Source organism: Salvelinus fontinalis, chromosome 23 (assembly GCF_029448725.1).
Source record: "Salvelinus fontinalis isolate EN_2023a chromosome 23, ASM2944872v1, whole genome shotgun sequence".
Classification (NCBI taxonomy): Eukaryota; Metazoa; Chordata; class Actinopteri; order Salmoniformes; family Salmonidae; genus Salvelinus; species Salvelinus fontinalis.
Window position 1 is genome coordinate 1452787 of NC_074687.1, and position 15277 is coordinate 1468063.

General features: G+C 55.3%; 1 protein-coding gene across 1 annotated transcript in view; it reads left to right on the plus strand.

The window, feature by feature from the left end:
- Positions 1–15277, plus strand: part of LOC129821558 (rootletin-like) — a 98976-nt gene that overhangs the window by 12211 nt on the left and 71488 nt on the right. Inside the window, exon 2 of the mRNA XM_055879220.1 lies at positions 12472–12653. Within this exon, the coding sequence (XP_055735195.1) occupies positions 12513–12653 (141 nt within the window). The 5' untranslated portion in view covers positions 12472–12512. The remainder of the gene's footprint in view (positions 1–12471; positions 12654–15277) is intronic.

Below are 15277 nucleotides of genomic sequence, written 5' to 3' on the forward strand. Positions count from 1 at the left end.
AGAGTGTAGGGACGGCAGGTAGCCTAGTGGTTAGAGTGTAGGGGCGGCAGGTAGTCTGGTGGTTAGAGTGTAGGGGCGGCAGGTAGTCTAGTGGTTAGAGTGTAGAGGAGGCAGGTAGCCTAGTGGTTAGAGTGTAGAGGAGGCAGGTAGCCTAGTGGTTAGAGTGGAGGGGCGGCAGGTAGTCTAGTGTTTAGAGTGTAGAGGAGGCAGGTAGTCTAGTGGTTAGAGTGTAGAGGTGGCAGGTAGCCTAGTGGTTAGAGTGGAGGGGCGGCAGGTAGTCTAGTGGTTAGAGTGGAGGGGCAGCAGGTAGACTAGTGGTTAGAGTGGAGGGGCAGCAGGTAGCCTAGTGGATAGAGTGGAGGGGCAGCAGGTAGACTAGTGGTTAGAGTGGAGGGGCAGCAGGTAGTCTAGTGGTTAGAGTGGAGGGGCAGCAGGTAGTCTAGTGGTTAGAGTGTAGAGGAGGCAGGTAGTCTAGTGGTTAGAGTGGAGGGGCAGCAGGTAGACTAGTGGTTAGAGTGGAGGGGCAGCAGGTAGTCTAGTGGTTAGAGTGGAGGGGCAGCAGGTAGTCTAGTGGTTAGAGTGTAGAGGAGGCAGGTAGTCTAGTGGTTAGAGTGTAGAGGTGGCAGGTAGCCTAGTGGTTAGAGTGGAGGGGCGGCAGGTAGTCTAGTGGTTAGAGTGGAGGGGCGGCAGGTAGACTAGTGGTTAGAGTGGAGGGGCAGCAGGTAGCCTAGTGGTTAGAGTGGAGGGGCAGCAGGTAGTCTAGTGGTTAGAGTGAAGGGACAGCAGGTAGCCTAGTGGTTAGAGTGGAGGGGCAGCAGGTAGCCTAGTGGTTAGAGTGGAGGGGCAGCAGGTAGTCTAGTGGTTAGAGTGTAGAGGAGGCAGGTAGTCTAGTGGTTAGAGTGTAGAGGTGGCAGGTAGCCTAGTGGTTAGAGTGGAGGGGCGGCAGGTAGTCTAGTGGTTAGAGTGGAGGGGCGGCAGGTAGACTAGTGGTTAGAGTGGAGGGGCGGCAGGTAGCCTAGTGGTTAGAGTGGAGGGGCAGCAGGTAGTCTAGTGGTTAGAGTGAAGGGACAGCAGGTAGCCTAGTGGTTAGAGTGGAGGGGCAGCAGGTAGCCTAGCGGTTAGAGTAGAGGGGCAGCAGGTAGCCTAGCGGTTAGAGTAGAGGGGCAGCAGGTAGTCTAGCGGTTAGAGTGGAGGGGCAGCAGGTAGCCTAGCGGTTAGAGTGGAGGGGCAGCAGGTAGTCTAGTGGTTAGAGTGGAGGGGCGGCAGGTAGCCTAGTGGTTAGAGTGGAGGGGGGGCAGGTAGCCTAGTGGTTAGAGTGGAGGGGGGGCAGGTAGTCTAGTGGTTAGAGTGTAGGGGCGGCAGGTAGTCTAGTGGTTAGAGTGGAGGGGGGGCAGGTAGCCTAGTGGTTAGAGTGTAGGGACAGCAGGTAGTCTAGTGGTTAGAGCGTAGGGGCGGCAGGTAGCCTAGTGGTTAGAGTGTAGGGGAGGCAGGGTAGCCTAGTGGTTAGAGTGTAGGGGCGGCAGGTAGTCTGGTGGTTAGAGTGTAGGGACGGCAGGTAGCCTAGTGGTTAGAGTGTAGGGGCGGCAGGTAGTCTGGTGGTTAGAGTGTAGGGGCGGCAGGTAGTCTAGTGGTTAGAGTGTAGAGGAGGCAGGTAGCCTAGTGGTTAGAGTGTAGGGGCGGCAGGTAGCCTGGTGGTTAGAGTGTAGGGACGGCAGGTAGCCTAGTGGTTAGAGTGTAGGGGAGACAGGTAGCCTAGTGGTTAGAGTGTAGGGAAGGCAGGTAGCCTAGTGGTTAGAGTGTAGGGACGGCAGGTAGTCTAGTGGTTAGAGTGGAGGGGGGGCAGGTAGCCTAGTGGTTAGAGTGTAGCGGCGGCAGGTAGCCTAGTGGTTAGAGTGTAGGGGGGGCAGGTAGCCTAGTGGTTAGAGTGTAGGGGCGGCTTGTCGCCTAGTGGTTAGAGTGGAGGGGCGGCAGGTAGCCTAGTGGTTAGAGTGGAGGGGGGGCAGGTAGCCTAGTGGTTAGAGTGTAGGGGCGGCAGGTAGCCTAGTGGTTAGAGCGTAGGGACAGCAGGTAGTCTAGTGGTTAGAGCGTAGGGGCGGCAGGTAGCCTAGTGGTTAGAGTGTAGGGGAGGCAGGGTAGCCTAGTGGTTAGAGTGTAGGGGCGGCAGGTAGTCTAGTGGTTAGAGTGTAGGGACGGCAGGTAGCCTAGTGGTTAGAGTGTAGGGGCGGCAGGTAGTCTGGTGGTTAGAGTGTAGGGGCGGCAGGTAGTCTAGTGGTTAGAGTGTGGAGGAGGCAGGTAGCCTAGTGGTTAGAGTGTAGGGGCGGCAGGTAGTCTGGTGGTTAGAGTGTAGGGACGGCAGGTAGCCTAGTGGTTAGAGTGTAGGGGAGACAGGTAGCCTAGTGGTTAGAGTGTAGGGAAGGCAGGTAGCCTAGTGGTTAGAGTGTAGGGACGGCAGGTAGTCTAGTGGTTAGAGTGTAGAGGAGGCAGGTAGCCTAGTGGTTAGAGTGTAGCGGCGGCAGGTAGCCTAGTGGTTAGAGTGTAGGGGGGGCAGGTAGCCTAGTGGTTAGAGTGTAGGGGCGGCTTGTCGCCTAGTGGTTAGAGTGGAGGGGCGGCAGGTAGCCTAGTGGTTAGAGTGGAGGGGGGGCAGGTAGCCTAGTGGTTAGAGTGTAGGGGAGACAGGTAGCCTAGTGGTTAGAGTGTAGGGAAGGCAGGTAGCCTAGTGGTTAGAGTGTAGAGGAGGCAGGTAGCCTAGTGGTTAGAGTGTAGGGGGGGCAGGTAGCCTAGTGGTTAGAGTGGAGGGGCAGCAGGTAGCCTAGTGGTTAGAGTGGAGGGGCAGCAGGTAGTCTAGTGGTTAGAGTGGAGGGGCGGCAGGTAGCCTAGTGGTTAGAGTGGAGGGGGGGCAGGTAGTCTAGTGGTTAGAGTGTAGAGGTGGCAGGTAGCCTAGTGGTTAGAGTGGAGGGGCGGCAGGTAGTCTAGTGGTTAGAGTGGAGGGGCAGCAGGTAGACTAGTGGTTAGAGTGGAGGGGCAGCAGGTAGCCTAGTAGATAGAGTGGAGGGGCAGCAGGTAGACTAGTGGTTAGAGTGGAGGGGCAGCAGGTAGTCTAGTGGTTAGAGTGGAGGGGCAGCAGGTAGTCTAGTGGTTAGAGTGTAGAGGAGGCAGGTAGCCTAGTGGTTAGAGTGAAGGGGCAGCAGGTAGACTAGTGGTTAGAGTGGAGGGGCAGCAGGTAGTCTAGTGGTTAGAGTGGAGGGGCAGCAGGTAGTCTAGTGGTTAGAGTGTAGAGGAGGCAGGTAGTCTAGTGGTTAGAGTGTAGAGGTGGCAGGTAGCCTAGTGGTTAGAGTGGAGGGGCGGCAGGTAGTCTAGTGGTTAGAGTGGAGGGGCGGCAGGTAGACTAGTGGTTAGAGTGGAGGGGCAGCAGGTAGCCTAGTGGTTAGAGTGGAGGGGCAGCAGGTAGTCTAGTGGTTAGAGTGGAGGGGCAGCAGGTAGTCTAGTGGTTAGAGTGGAGGGGCAGCAGGTAGTCTAGTGGTTAGAGTGGAGGGGCAGCAGGTAGTCTAGTGGTTAGAGTGAAGGGACAGCAGGTAGCCTAGTGGTTAGAGTGGAGGGGCAGCAGGTAGCCTAGTGGTTAGAGTAGAGGGGCAGCAGGTAGCCTAGCGGTTAGCGTAGAGGGGCAGCAGGTAGTCTAGCGGTTAGAGTGGAGGGGCAGCAGGTAGCCTAGTGGTTAGAGTGGAGGGGCAGCAGGTAGTCTAGTGGTTAGAGTGGAGGGGCGGCAGGTAGCCTAGTGGTTAGAGTGGAGGGGGGGCAGGTAGCCTAGTGGTTAGAGCGTAGGGACAGCAGGTAGTCTAGTGGTTAGAGCGTAGGGGCGGCAGGTAGCCTAGTGGTTAGAGTGTAGGGGAGGCAGGGTAGCCTAGTGGTTAGAGTGTAGGGGCGGCAGGTAGTCTGGTGGTTAGAGTGTAGGGACGGCAGGTAGCCTAGTGGTTAGAGTGTAGGGGCGGCAGGTAGTCTGGTGGTTAGAGTGTAGGGGCGGCAGGTAGTCTAGTGGTTAGAGTGTAGAGGAGGCAGGTAGCCTAGTGGTTAGAGTGTAGAGGAGGCAGGTAGCCTAGTGGTTAGAGTGGAGGGGCGGCAGGTAGTCTAGTGTTTAGAGTGTAGAGGAGGCAGGTAGTCTAGTGGTTAGAGTGTAGAGGTGGCAGGTAGCCTAGTGGTTAGAGTGGAGGGGCGGCAGGTAGTCTAGTGGTTAGAGTGGAGGGGCAGCAGGTAGACTAGTGGTTAGAGTGGAGGGGCAGCAGGTAGCCTAGTGGATAGAGTGGAGGGGCAGCAGGTAGACTAGTGGTTAGAGTGGAGGGGCAGCAGGTAGTCTAGTGGTTAGAGTGGAGGGGCAGCAGGTAGTCTAGTGGTTAGAGTGTAGAGGAGGCAGGTAGTCTAGTGGTTAGAGTGGAGGGGCAGCAGGTAGACTAGTGGTTAGAGTGGAGGGGCAGCAGGTAGTCTAGTGGTTAGAGTGGAGGGGCAGCAGGTAGTCTAGTGGTTAGAGTGTAGAGGAGGCAGGTAGTCTAGTGGTTAGAGTGTAGAGGTGGCAGGTAGCCTAGTGGTTAGAGTGGAGGGGCGGCAGGTAGTCTAGTGGTTAGAGTGGAGGGGCGGCAGGTAGACTAGTGGTTAGAGTGGAGGGGCAGCAGGTAGCCTAGTGGTTAGAGTGGAGGGGCAGCAGGTAGTCTAGTGGTTAGAGTGAAGGGACAGCAGGTAGCCTAGTGGTTAGAGTGGAGGGGCAGCAGGTAGCCTAGTGGTTAGAGTGGAGGGGCAGCAGGTAGTCTAGTGGTTAGAGTGTAGAGGAGGCAGGTAGTCTAGTGGTTAGAGTGTAGAGGTGGCAGGTAGCCTAGTGGTTAGAGTGGAGGGGCGGCAGGTAGTCTAGTGGTTAGAGTGGAGGGGCGGCAGGTAGACTAGTGGTTAGAGTGGAGGGGCGGCAGGTAGCCTAGTGGTTAGAGTGGAGGGGCAGCAGGTAGTCTAGTGGTTAGAGTGAAGGGACAGCAGGTAGCCTAGTGGTTAGAGTGGAGGGGCAGCAGGTAGCCTAGCGGTTAGAGTAGAGGGGCAGCAGGTAGCCTAGCGGTTAGAGTAGAGGGGCAGCAGGTAGTCTAGCGGTTAGAGTGGAGGGGCAGCAGGTAGCCTAGCGGTTAGAGTGGAGGGGCAGCAGGTAGTCTAGTGGTTAGAGTGGAGGGGCGGCAGGTAGCCTAGTGGTTAGAGTGGAGGGGGGGCAGGTAGCCTAGTGGTTAGAGTGGAGGGGGGGCAGGTAGTCTAGTGGTTAGAGTGTAGGGGCGGCAGGTAGTCTAGTGGTTAGAGTGGAGGGGGGGCAGGTAGCCTAGTGGTTAGAGTGTAGGGACAGCAGGTAGTCTAGTGGTTAGAGCGTAGGGGCGGCAGGTAGCCTAGTGGTTAGAGTGTAGGGGAGGCAGGGTAGCCTAGTGGTTAGAGTGTAGGGGCGGCAGGTAGTCTGGTGGTTAGAGTGTAGGGACGGCAGGTAGCCTAGTGGTTAGAGTGTAGGGGCGGCAGGTAGTCTGGTGGTTAGAGTGTAGGGGCGGCAGGTAGTCTAGTGGTTAGAGTGTAGAGGAGGCAGGTAGCCTAGTGGTTAGAGTGTAGGGGCGGCAGGTAGCCTGGTGGTTAGAGTGTAGGGACGGCAGGTAGCCTAGTGGTTAGAGTGTAGGGGAGACAGGTAGCCTAGTGGTTAGAGTGTAGGGAAGGCAGGTAGCCTAGTGGTTAGAGTGTAGGGACGGCAGGTAGTCTAGTGGTTAGAGTGGAGGGGGGGCAGGTAGCCTAGTGGTTAGAGTGTAGCGGCGGCAGGTAGCCTAGTGGTTAGAGTGTAGGGGGGGCAGGTAGCCTAGTGGTTAGAGTGTAGGGGCGGCTTGTCGCCTAGTGGTTAGAGTGGAGGGGCGGCAGGTAGCCTAGTGGTTAGAGTGGAGGGGGGGCAGGTAGCCTAGTGGTTAGAGTGTAGGGGCGGCAGGTAGCCTAGTGGTTAGAGCGTAGGGACAGCAGGTAGTCTAGTGGTTAGAGCGTAGGGGCGGCAGGTAGCCTAGTGGTTAGAGTGTAGGGGAGGCAGGGTAGCCTAGTGGTTAGAGTGTAGGGGCGGCAGGTAGTCTAGTGGTTAGAGTGTAGGGACGGCAGGTAGCCTAGTGGTTAGAGTGTAGGGGCGGCAGGTAGTCTGGTGGTTAGAGTGTAGGGGCGGCAGGTAGTCTAGTGGTTAGAGTGTGGAGGAGGCAGGTAGCCTAGTGGTTAGAGTGTAGGGGCGGCAGGTAGTCTGGTGGTTAGAGTGTAGGGACGGCAGGTAGCCTAGTGGTTAGAGTGTAGGGGAGACAGGTAGCCTAGTGGTTAGAGTGTAGGGAAGGCAGGTAGCCTAGTGGTTAGAGTGTAGGGACGGCAGGTAGTCTAGTGGTTAGAGTGTAGAGGAGGCAGGTAGCCTAGTGGTTAGAGTGTAGCGGCGGCAGGTAGCCTAGTGGTTAGAGTGTAGGGGGGGCAGGTAGCCTAGTGGTTAGAGTGTAGGGGCGGCTTGTCGCCTAGTGGTTAGAGTGGAGGGGCGGCAGGTAGCCTAGTGGTTAGAGTGGAGGGGGGGCAGGTAGCCTAGTGGTTAGAGTGTAGGGGCGGCAGGTAGCCTAGTGGTTAGAGCGTAGGGGCGGCAGGTAGCCTAGTGGTTAGAGTGTAGGGGAGGCAGGGTAGCCTAGTGGTTAGAGTGTAGGGGCGGCAGGTAGTCTGGTGGTAAGAGTGTAGGGACGGCAGGTAGCCTAGTGGTTAGAGTGTAGGGGAGACAGGTAGCCTAGTGGTTAGAGTGTAGGGAAGGCAGGTAGCCTAGTGGTTAGAGTGTAGGGACGGCAGGTAGTCTAGTGGTTAGAGTGTAGAGGAGGCAGGTAGCCTAGTGGTTAGAGTGTAGGGGCGGCAGGTAGTCTGGTGGTTAGAGTGTAGGGACGGCAGGTAGCCTAGTGGTTAGAGTGTAGGGGAGACAGGTAGCCTAGTGGTTAGAGTGTAGGGAAGGCAGGTAGCCTAGTGGTTAGAGTGTAGGGACGGCAGGTAGTCTAGTGGTTAGAGTGTAGAGGAGGCAGGTAGCCTAGTGGTTAGAGTGTAGCGGCGGCAGGTAGCCTAGTGGTTAGAGTGTAGGGGGGACAGGTAGCCTAGTGGTTAGAGTGTAGGGGCGGCTTGTCGCCTAGTGGTTAGAGTGGAGGGGCGGCAGGTAGCCTAGTGGTTAGAGTGGAGGGGGGGCAGGTAGCCTAGTGGTTAGAGTGGAGGGGCAGCAGGTAGCCTAGTGGTTAGAGTGGAGGGGCAGCAGGTAGCCTAGTGGTTAGAGTGGAGGGGCAGCAGGTAGTCTAGTGGTTAGAGTGTAGGGACGGCAGGTAGCCTAGTGGTTAGAGTGTAGGGGAGACAGGTAGCCTAGTGGTTAGAGTGTAGGGAAGGCAGGTAGCCTAGTGGTTAGAGTGTAGGGGCGGCAGGTAGCCTAGTGGTTAGAGTGTAGGGGCGGCAGGTAGCCTAGTGGTTAGAGTGTAGGGGCGGCAGGTAGCCTAGTGGTTAGAGTGTAGGGACGGCAGGTAGCCTAGTGGTTTACAGTGTAGGGACGGCAGGTAGCCTAGTGGTTAGAGTTTAGGGGTGGCAGGTATCCTAGTGGTTAGAGTGTAGAGGAGGCAGGTAGCCTAGTGGTTAGAGTGTAGGGACGGCAGGTAGTCTAGTGGTTAGAGTGTAGGGACGGCAGGTAGCCTAGTGGTTTACAGTGTAGGGACGGCAGGTAGCCTAGTGGTTAGAGTTTAGGGGTGGCAGGTATCCTAGTGGTTAGAGTGTAGAGGAGGCAGGTAGCCTAGTGGTTAGAGTGTAGCGGCGGCAGGTAGCCTAGTGGTTTACAGTGTAGGGACGGCAGGTAGCCTAGTTTTTAGAGTTTAGGGGTGGCAGGTATCCTAGTGGTTAGAGTGTAGAGGAGGCAGGTAGCCTAGTGGTTAGAGTGTAGGGACGGCAGGTAGTCTAGTGGTTAGAGTGTAGAGGAGGCAGGTAGCCTAGTGGTTAGAGTGTAGGGACGGCAGGTAGTCTAGTGGTTAGAGTGTAGAGGAGGCAGGTAGCCTAGTGGTTAGAGTATAGCGGCGGCAGGTAGCCTAGTGGTTAGAGTGTAGGGGGGGCAGGTAGCCTAGTGGTTAGAGTGTAGGGGCGGCTTGTCGCCTAAAGGTTAGAGTGGAGGGGCGGCAGGTAGTCTAGTGGTTAGAGTGGAGGGGGGCAGGTAGCCTAGTGGTTAGAGTGTAGGGGCGGCAGGTAGCCTAGTGGTTAGAGTGGAGGGGCAGCAGGTAGCCTAGTGGTTAGAGTGGAGGGGCAGCAGGTAGTCTAGTGGTTAGAGTGTAGAGGTGGCAGGTAGCCTAGTGGTTAGAGTGGAGGGGGGGCAGGTAGCCTAGTGGTTAGAGTGGAGGGGGGGCAGGTAGTCTAGTGGTTAGAGTGTAGGGGCGGCAGGTAGTCTAGTGGTTAGAGTGGAGGGGCGGCAGGTAGCCTAGTGGTTAGAGCGTAGGGACGGCAGGTAGTCTAGTGGTTAGAGCGGAGTGGCAGCAGGTAGCCTAGTGGTTAGAGTGGAGGGGCTGCAGGTAGTCTAGTGGTTAGAGTAGAGGGGCAGCAGGTAGCCTAGTGGTTAGAGTAGAGGGGCAGCAGGTAGCCTAGTGGTTCGAGTAGAGGGGCAGCAGGTAGCCTAGTGGTTCGAGTGGAGGGCCAGCAGGTAGTCTAGTGGTTAGAGTGGAGGGGCAGCAGGTAGCCTAGTGGTTAGAGTGAAGGGGCAGCAGGTAGTCTAGTGGTTAGAGTAGAGGGGCAGCAGGTAGCCTAGTGGTTAGAGTAGAGGGGCAGCAGGTAGCCTAGTGGTTCGAGTAGAGGGGCAGCAGGTAGCCTAGTGGTTAGAGTGGAGGGCCAGCAGGTAGTCTAGTGGTTAGAGTGGAGGGGCAGCAGGTAGCCTAGTGGTTAGAGTGAAGGGGCAGCAGGTAGCCTAGTGGTTAGAGTGGAGGGGCAGCAGGTAGTCTAGTGGTTAGAGTGTAGGGGTGGCAGGGTAGTCTGGTGGTTAGAGTGTAGGGGCGGCAGGTAGTCTGGTGGTTAGAGTGTAGGGACGGCAGGTAGCCTAGTTTTTAGAGTGTAGGGGAGACAGGTAGCCTAGTGGTTAGAGTGTAGGGGCGGCAGGTAGCCTAGTGGTTAGAGCGTAGGGACGGCAGGTAGCCTAGTGGTTAGAGCGTAGGGAAGGCAGGTAGCCTAGTGGTTAGAGCGTAGGGACGGCAGGTAGCCTAGTGGTTAGAGCGTGGGGACGGCAGGTAGCCTAGTGGTAAGAGCGTAGGGACTGCAGGTAGTCTAGTGGTTAGAACGTAAGGGCGGCAGGTAGCCTAGTGGTTAGAGTGTAGGGGAGGCAGGGTAGCCTAGTGGTTAGAGTGTAGGGGCGGCAGGTAGTCTGGTGGTTAGAGTGTAGGGACGGCAGGTAGCCTAGTGGTTAGAGTGTAGGGGAGACAGGTAGCCTAGTGGTTAGAGTGTAGGGAAGGCAGGTAGCCTAGTGGTTAGAGTGTAGGGGCGGCAGGTAGCCTAGTGGTTAGAGTGTGGGGGCGGCAGGTAGCCTAGTGGTTAGAGCGTAGGGACGGCAGGTAGCCTAGTGGTTAGAGCGTAGGGGAGGCAGGTAGCCTAGTTGTTAGAGCGTAGGGACGGCAGGTAGCCTAGTGGTTAGAGTGTATAGGTGGCAGGTAGCCTAGTGGTTAGAGTGTAGGGGCGGCAGGTAGCCTAGTGGTTAGAGTGTAGGGGCGGCAGGTAGCCTAGTGGTTAGAGTGTAGGGGCGGCAGGTAGTCTAGTGGTTAGAGTGTAGAGGTGGCAGGTAGCCTAGTGGTTAGAGTGTAGAGGTGGCAGGTAGCCTAGTGGTTAGAGTGGAGGGGCGGCAGGTAGCCTAGTGGTTAGAGTGGAGGGGCGGCAGGTAGCCTAGTGGTTAGAGTGGAGGGGCAGCAGGTAGTCTAGTGGTTAGAGTGGAGGGGCAGCAGGTAGCCTAGTGGTTAGAGTGGAGGGGCAGCAGGTAGTCTATTGGTTAGAGTGGAGGGGCAGCAGGTAGCCTAGTGGTTAGAGTGGAGGGGCTGCAGGTAGCCTAGTGGTTAGAGTGGAGGGGCAGCAGGTAGTCTAGTGGATAGAGTAGAGGGGCAGCAGGTAGCCTAGTGGTTAGAGTAGAGGGGCAGCAGGTAGCCTAGTGGTTAGAGTGGAGGGGCAGCAGGTAGTCTAGTGGTTAGAGTGGAGGGGGGGCAGGTAGCCTAGTGGTTAGAGTGGAGGGGGGGCAGGTAGCCTAGTGGTTAGAGTGGAGGGGGGGCAGGTAGTCTAGTGGTTAGAGTGTAGGGGCGGCAGGTAGCCTAGTGGTTAGAGTGTAGGGACGGCAGGTAGTCTAGTGGTTAGAGCGTAGGGGCGGCAGGTAGCCTAGTGGTTAGAGTGTAGGGGAGGCAGGGTAGCCTAGTGGTTAGAGCGTAGGGACGGCAGGTAGCCTGGTGGTTAGAGTGTAGGGACGGCAGGTAGCCTAGTGGTTAGAGTGTAGGGGAGACAGGTAGCCTAGTGGTTAGAGTGTAGGGGCGGCAGGTAGCCTAGTGGTTAGAGTGTAGGGGAGGCAGGTAGCCTAGTGGTTAGAGTGTAGAGGAGGCAGGTAGCCTAGTGGTTAGAGTGTAGAGGAGGCAGGTAGCCTAGTGGTTAGAGTGTAGAGGAGGCAGGTAGCCTAGTGGTTAGAGTGTAGAGGAGGCAGGTAGCCTAGTGGTTAGAGAGTAGAGGCGTCAGGTAGCCTAGTGGTTAGAGTGTAGGGGCGGCAGGTAGCCTAGTGGTTAGAGTGTAGAGGAGGCAGGTAGCCTAGTGGTTAGAGTGTAGAGGAGGCAGGTAGCATAGTGGTTAGAGCGTTGGACTATTTACCGAAAGGTGTAAGGTTGCAAGATCGAATCCCCCGAGCTGACAAGGTAATAATCTGTCGGTCAGCCCCTGAACAAGGCAGTTAACCCGCTGTTCCTAGACCAGTTAACCCGCTGTTCCTAGACCAGTTAACCCGATGTTCCTAGACCAGTTAACCCGCTGTTCCTAGACCAGTTAACCCACTGTTCCTAGACCAGTTAACCCCCTGGTCCTAGACCAGTTAACCCCCTGTTCCTAGACCAGTTAACCCGCTGTTCCTAGACCAGTTAACCCGCTGTTCCTAGACCAGTTAACCCGCTGTTCCTAGACCAGTTAACCCGCTGTTCCTAGACCAGTTAACCCCCTGTTCCTAGACCAGTTAACCCGCTGTTCCTAGACCAGTTAACCCCCTGTTCCTAGACCAGTTAACCCCCTGTTCCTAGACCAGTTAACCCACTGTTCCTAGACCAGTTAACCCCCTGTTCCTAGACCAGTTAACCCGCTGTTCCTAGACCAGTTAACCCGCTGTTCCTAGACCAGTTAACCCGCTGTTCCTAGACCAGTTATCCCGCTGTTCCTAGACCAGTTAACCCGCTGTTCCTAGACCAGTTAACCCGCTGTTCCTAGACCAGTTAACCCGCTGTTCCTAGACCAGTTAACCCGCTGTTCCTAGACCAGTTAACCCGCTGTTCCTAGTCCAGTTAACCCGCTGTTCCTAGACCAGTTAACCCGCTGTTCCTAGACCAGTTAACCCGCTGTTCCTAGACTAGTTAACCCGCTGTTCCTAGACCAGTTAACCCGCTGTTCCTAGACCAGTTAACCCGCTGTTCCTAGACCAGTTAACCCACTGTTCCTAGACCAGTTAACCCGCTGTTCCCCTGAACAAGGCAGTTAACCCACTGTTCCTAGACGGTACCAGTACCGAGTCAATGAGTAACGATAACATGGCTGTATAAACAGGGTACCAGTACCGAGTCAATGAGTAACGATAACATGGCTGTATACACAGGGTACCAGTCCCGAGTCAATGAGTAACGATAACATGGCTGTATAAACAGGGTACCAGTACCAGTACCGAGTCAATGAGTAACGATAACATGGCTGTATAAACAGGGTACCAGTACCGAGTCAATGAGTAACGATAACATGGCTGTATAAACAGGGTACCAGTACCGAGTCAATGAGTAACGATAACATGGCTGTTTAAACAGGGTACCGGTACCGAGTCAATGAGTAATGATAACATGGCTGTATAAACAGGGTACCAGTACCAGTACCGAGTCAATGAGTAACGATAACATGGCTGTTTAAACAGGGTACCAGTACCAGAACTAGGAATAAAGTGACGAGGCAACAGGATAGATAATAAACAATACCAGCAGCGTATGTGAGGAGTCTAAAGAGTTGGTGCAGAAAGGGTTAATGCAGACAGTCCCGGATAGCTATTTGGATAACTATTGAACTTACTATTTAGCAGACTAAAGGCTTGGGGGGGTAGAATCTGTTCAGGGTCCTGTAGGTCCCAGACTTGCCTTCTTCATGACTGTGTTGGTGTGTGTGGACCATGATACATCCTAAGTGATGTGAGGGGGAGTTTGACTTGTAATTCCTCCCCAGCTTCCTGAGTCTCTTGGGCGTGTTGAGTGCCCAGGACCAAGATGGAGTCGGCACTGTTGGATGGCTGGAAGGAGGAGAGGGCGGAGCTGAGGGCGGACGTGTCTCGCCTGCAGAATGAGCTGGCTGAGAGTCACGCTGAGAGAGAGGAGCTGGAGTCACGTGCCCAAGCCCTCACAGACAGGGTGAGTCCCCACCTCCCCAAGCCCTCACAGACAGGGTGAGTCCCCACCTCCCCAGGCCCTCACAGACAGGGTGAGTCCCCACCTCCCCAGGCCCTCACAGACAGGGTGAGTCCCCACCTCCCCAGGCCCTCACAGACAGGGTGAGTCCCCACCTCCCCAGGCCCTCACAGACAGGGTGAGTCCCCACCTCCCCAGGCCCTCACAGACAGGGTGAGTCCCCACCTCCCGAGGCCCTCACAGACAGGGTGAGTCCCCACCTCCCCAGGCCCTCACAGACAGGGTGAGTCCCCACCTCCCCAAGCCCTCACAGACAGGGTGAGTCCCCACCTCCCCAGGCCCTCACAGACAGGGTGAGTCCCTACCTTCCCAGGCCCTCACAGACAGGGTGAGTCCCCACCTTCCCAGGCCCTCACAGACAGGGTGAGTCCCCACCTTCCCAGGCCCTCACAGACAGGGTGAGTCCCCACCTCCCCAGGCCCTCACAGACAGGGTGAGTCCCCACCTCCCCAGGCCCTCACAGACAGGGTGAGTCCCCACCTCCCCAGGCCCTCACAGACAGGGTGAGTCCCCACCTTCCCAGGCCCTCACAGACAGGGTGAGTCCCCACCTCCCCAGGCCCTCACAGACAGGCTGAGTCCCCACCTCCCCAGGCCCTCACAGAGCACCAACACATTCACAAGTTCCATTTCAACTAGTCTTGCGGGACTAGACCTCAACACTGTATTCTAGTCTTGAGGGACCTCAACACTGTATTCTAGTCTTGCGGGACCTCAACACTGTATTCTAGTCTTGCGGGACCAGACCTCAACACTGTATTCTAGTCTTGAGGGACCAGACCTCAACACTGTATTCTAGTCTTGCGGGACCAGACCTCAACACTGTATTCTAGTCTTGCGGGACCAGACCTCAACACTGTATTCTAGTCTTGCGGGACCTCAACACTGTATTCTAGTCTTGCGGGACCTCAACACTGTATTCTAGTCTTGCGGGACCAGACCTCAACAATGTATTCTAGTCTTGAGGGACCAGACCTCAACACTGTATTCTAGTCTTGCTGGACCAGACCTCAACACTGTATTCTAGTCTTGCGGGACCAGACCTCAACACTGTATTCTAGTCTTGAGGGACCTCAACACTGTATTCTAGTCTTGAGGGACCAGACCTCAACACTGTATTCTAGTCTTGAGGGACCTCAACACTGTATTCTAGTCTTGAGGGACCTCAACACTGTATTCTAGTCTTGAGGGACCAGACTTCAACACTGTATTCTAGTCTTGCTGGACCAGACCTCAACACTGTATTCTAGTCTTGCTGGACCTCAACACTGTATTCTAGTCTTGCTGGACCAGACCTCAACACTGTATTCTAGTCTTGCGGGACCAGACCTCAACACTGTATTCTAGTCTTGCGGGACCAGACCTCAACACTGTATTCTAGTCTTGAGGGACCTCAACACTGTATTCTAGTCTTGCGGGACCAGACCTCAACACTGTATTCTAGTCTTGAGGGACCTCAACACTGTATTCTAGTCTTGCGGGACCTCAACACTGTATTCTAGTCTTGAGGGACCTCAACACTGTATTCTAGTCTTGCGGGACCTCAACACTGTATTCTAGTCTTGCGGGACCAGACCTCAACAATGTATTCTAGTCTTGAGGGACCAGACCTCAACACTGTATTCTAGTCTTGCTGGACCAGACCTCAACACTGTATTCTAGTCTTGCGGGACCAGACCTCAACACTGTATTCTAGTCTTGAGGGACCTCAACACTGTATTCTAGTCTTGAGGGACCAGACCTCAACACTGTATTCTAGTCTTGAGGGACCTCAACACTGTATTCTAGTCTTGAGGGACCTCAACACTGTATTCTAGTCTTGAGGGACCAGACCTCAACACTGTATTCTAGTCTTGCTGGACCAGACCTCAACACTGTATTCTAGTCTTGCTGGACCTCAACACTGTATTCTAGTCTTGCTGGACCAGACCTCAACACTGTATTCTAGTCTTGCGGGACCAGACCTCAACACTGTATTCTAGTCTTGCGGGACCAGACCTCAACACTGTATTCTAGTCTTGAGGGACCTCAACACTGTATTCTAGTCTTGCGGGACCAGACCTCAACACTGTATTCTAGTCTTGAGGGACCTCAACACTGTATTCTAGTCTTGCGGGACCTCAACACTGTATTCTAGTCTTGAGGGACCTCAACACTGTATTCTAGTCTTGCTGGACCTCAACACTGTATTCTAGTCTTGCTGGACCAGACCTCAACACTGTATTCTAGTCTTGCGGGACCAGACCTCAACACTGTATTCTAGTCTTGCGGAACCAGACCTCAACACTGTATTCTAGTCTTGTTGGACCAGACCTCAACACTGTATTCTAGTCTTGCGGGACCAGACCTCAACACTGTATTCTAGTCTTGCGGGACCAGACCTCAACACTGTATTCTAGTCTTGAGGGACCTCAACACTGTATTCTAGTCTTGCGGGACCAGACCTCAACACTGTATTCTAGTCTTGCGGGACCAGACCTCAACACTGTATTCTAGTCTTGAGGGACCTCAACACTGTATTCTAGTCTTGCGGGACCAGACCTCAACACTGTATTCTAGTCTTGCGGG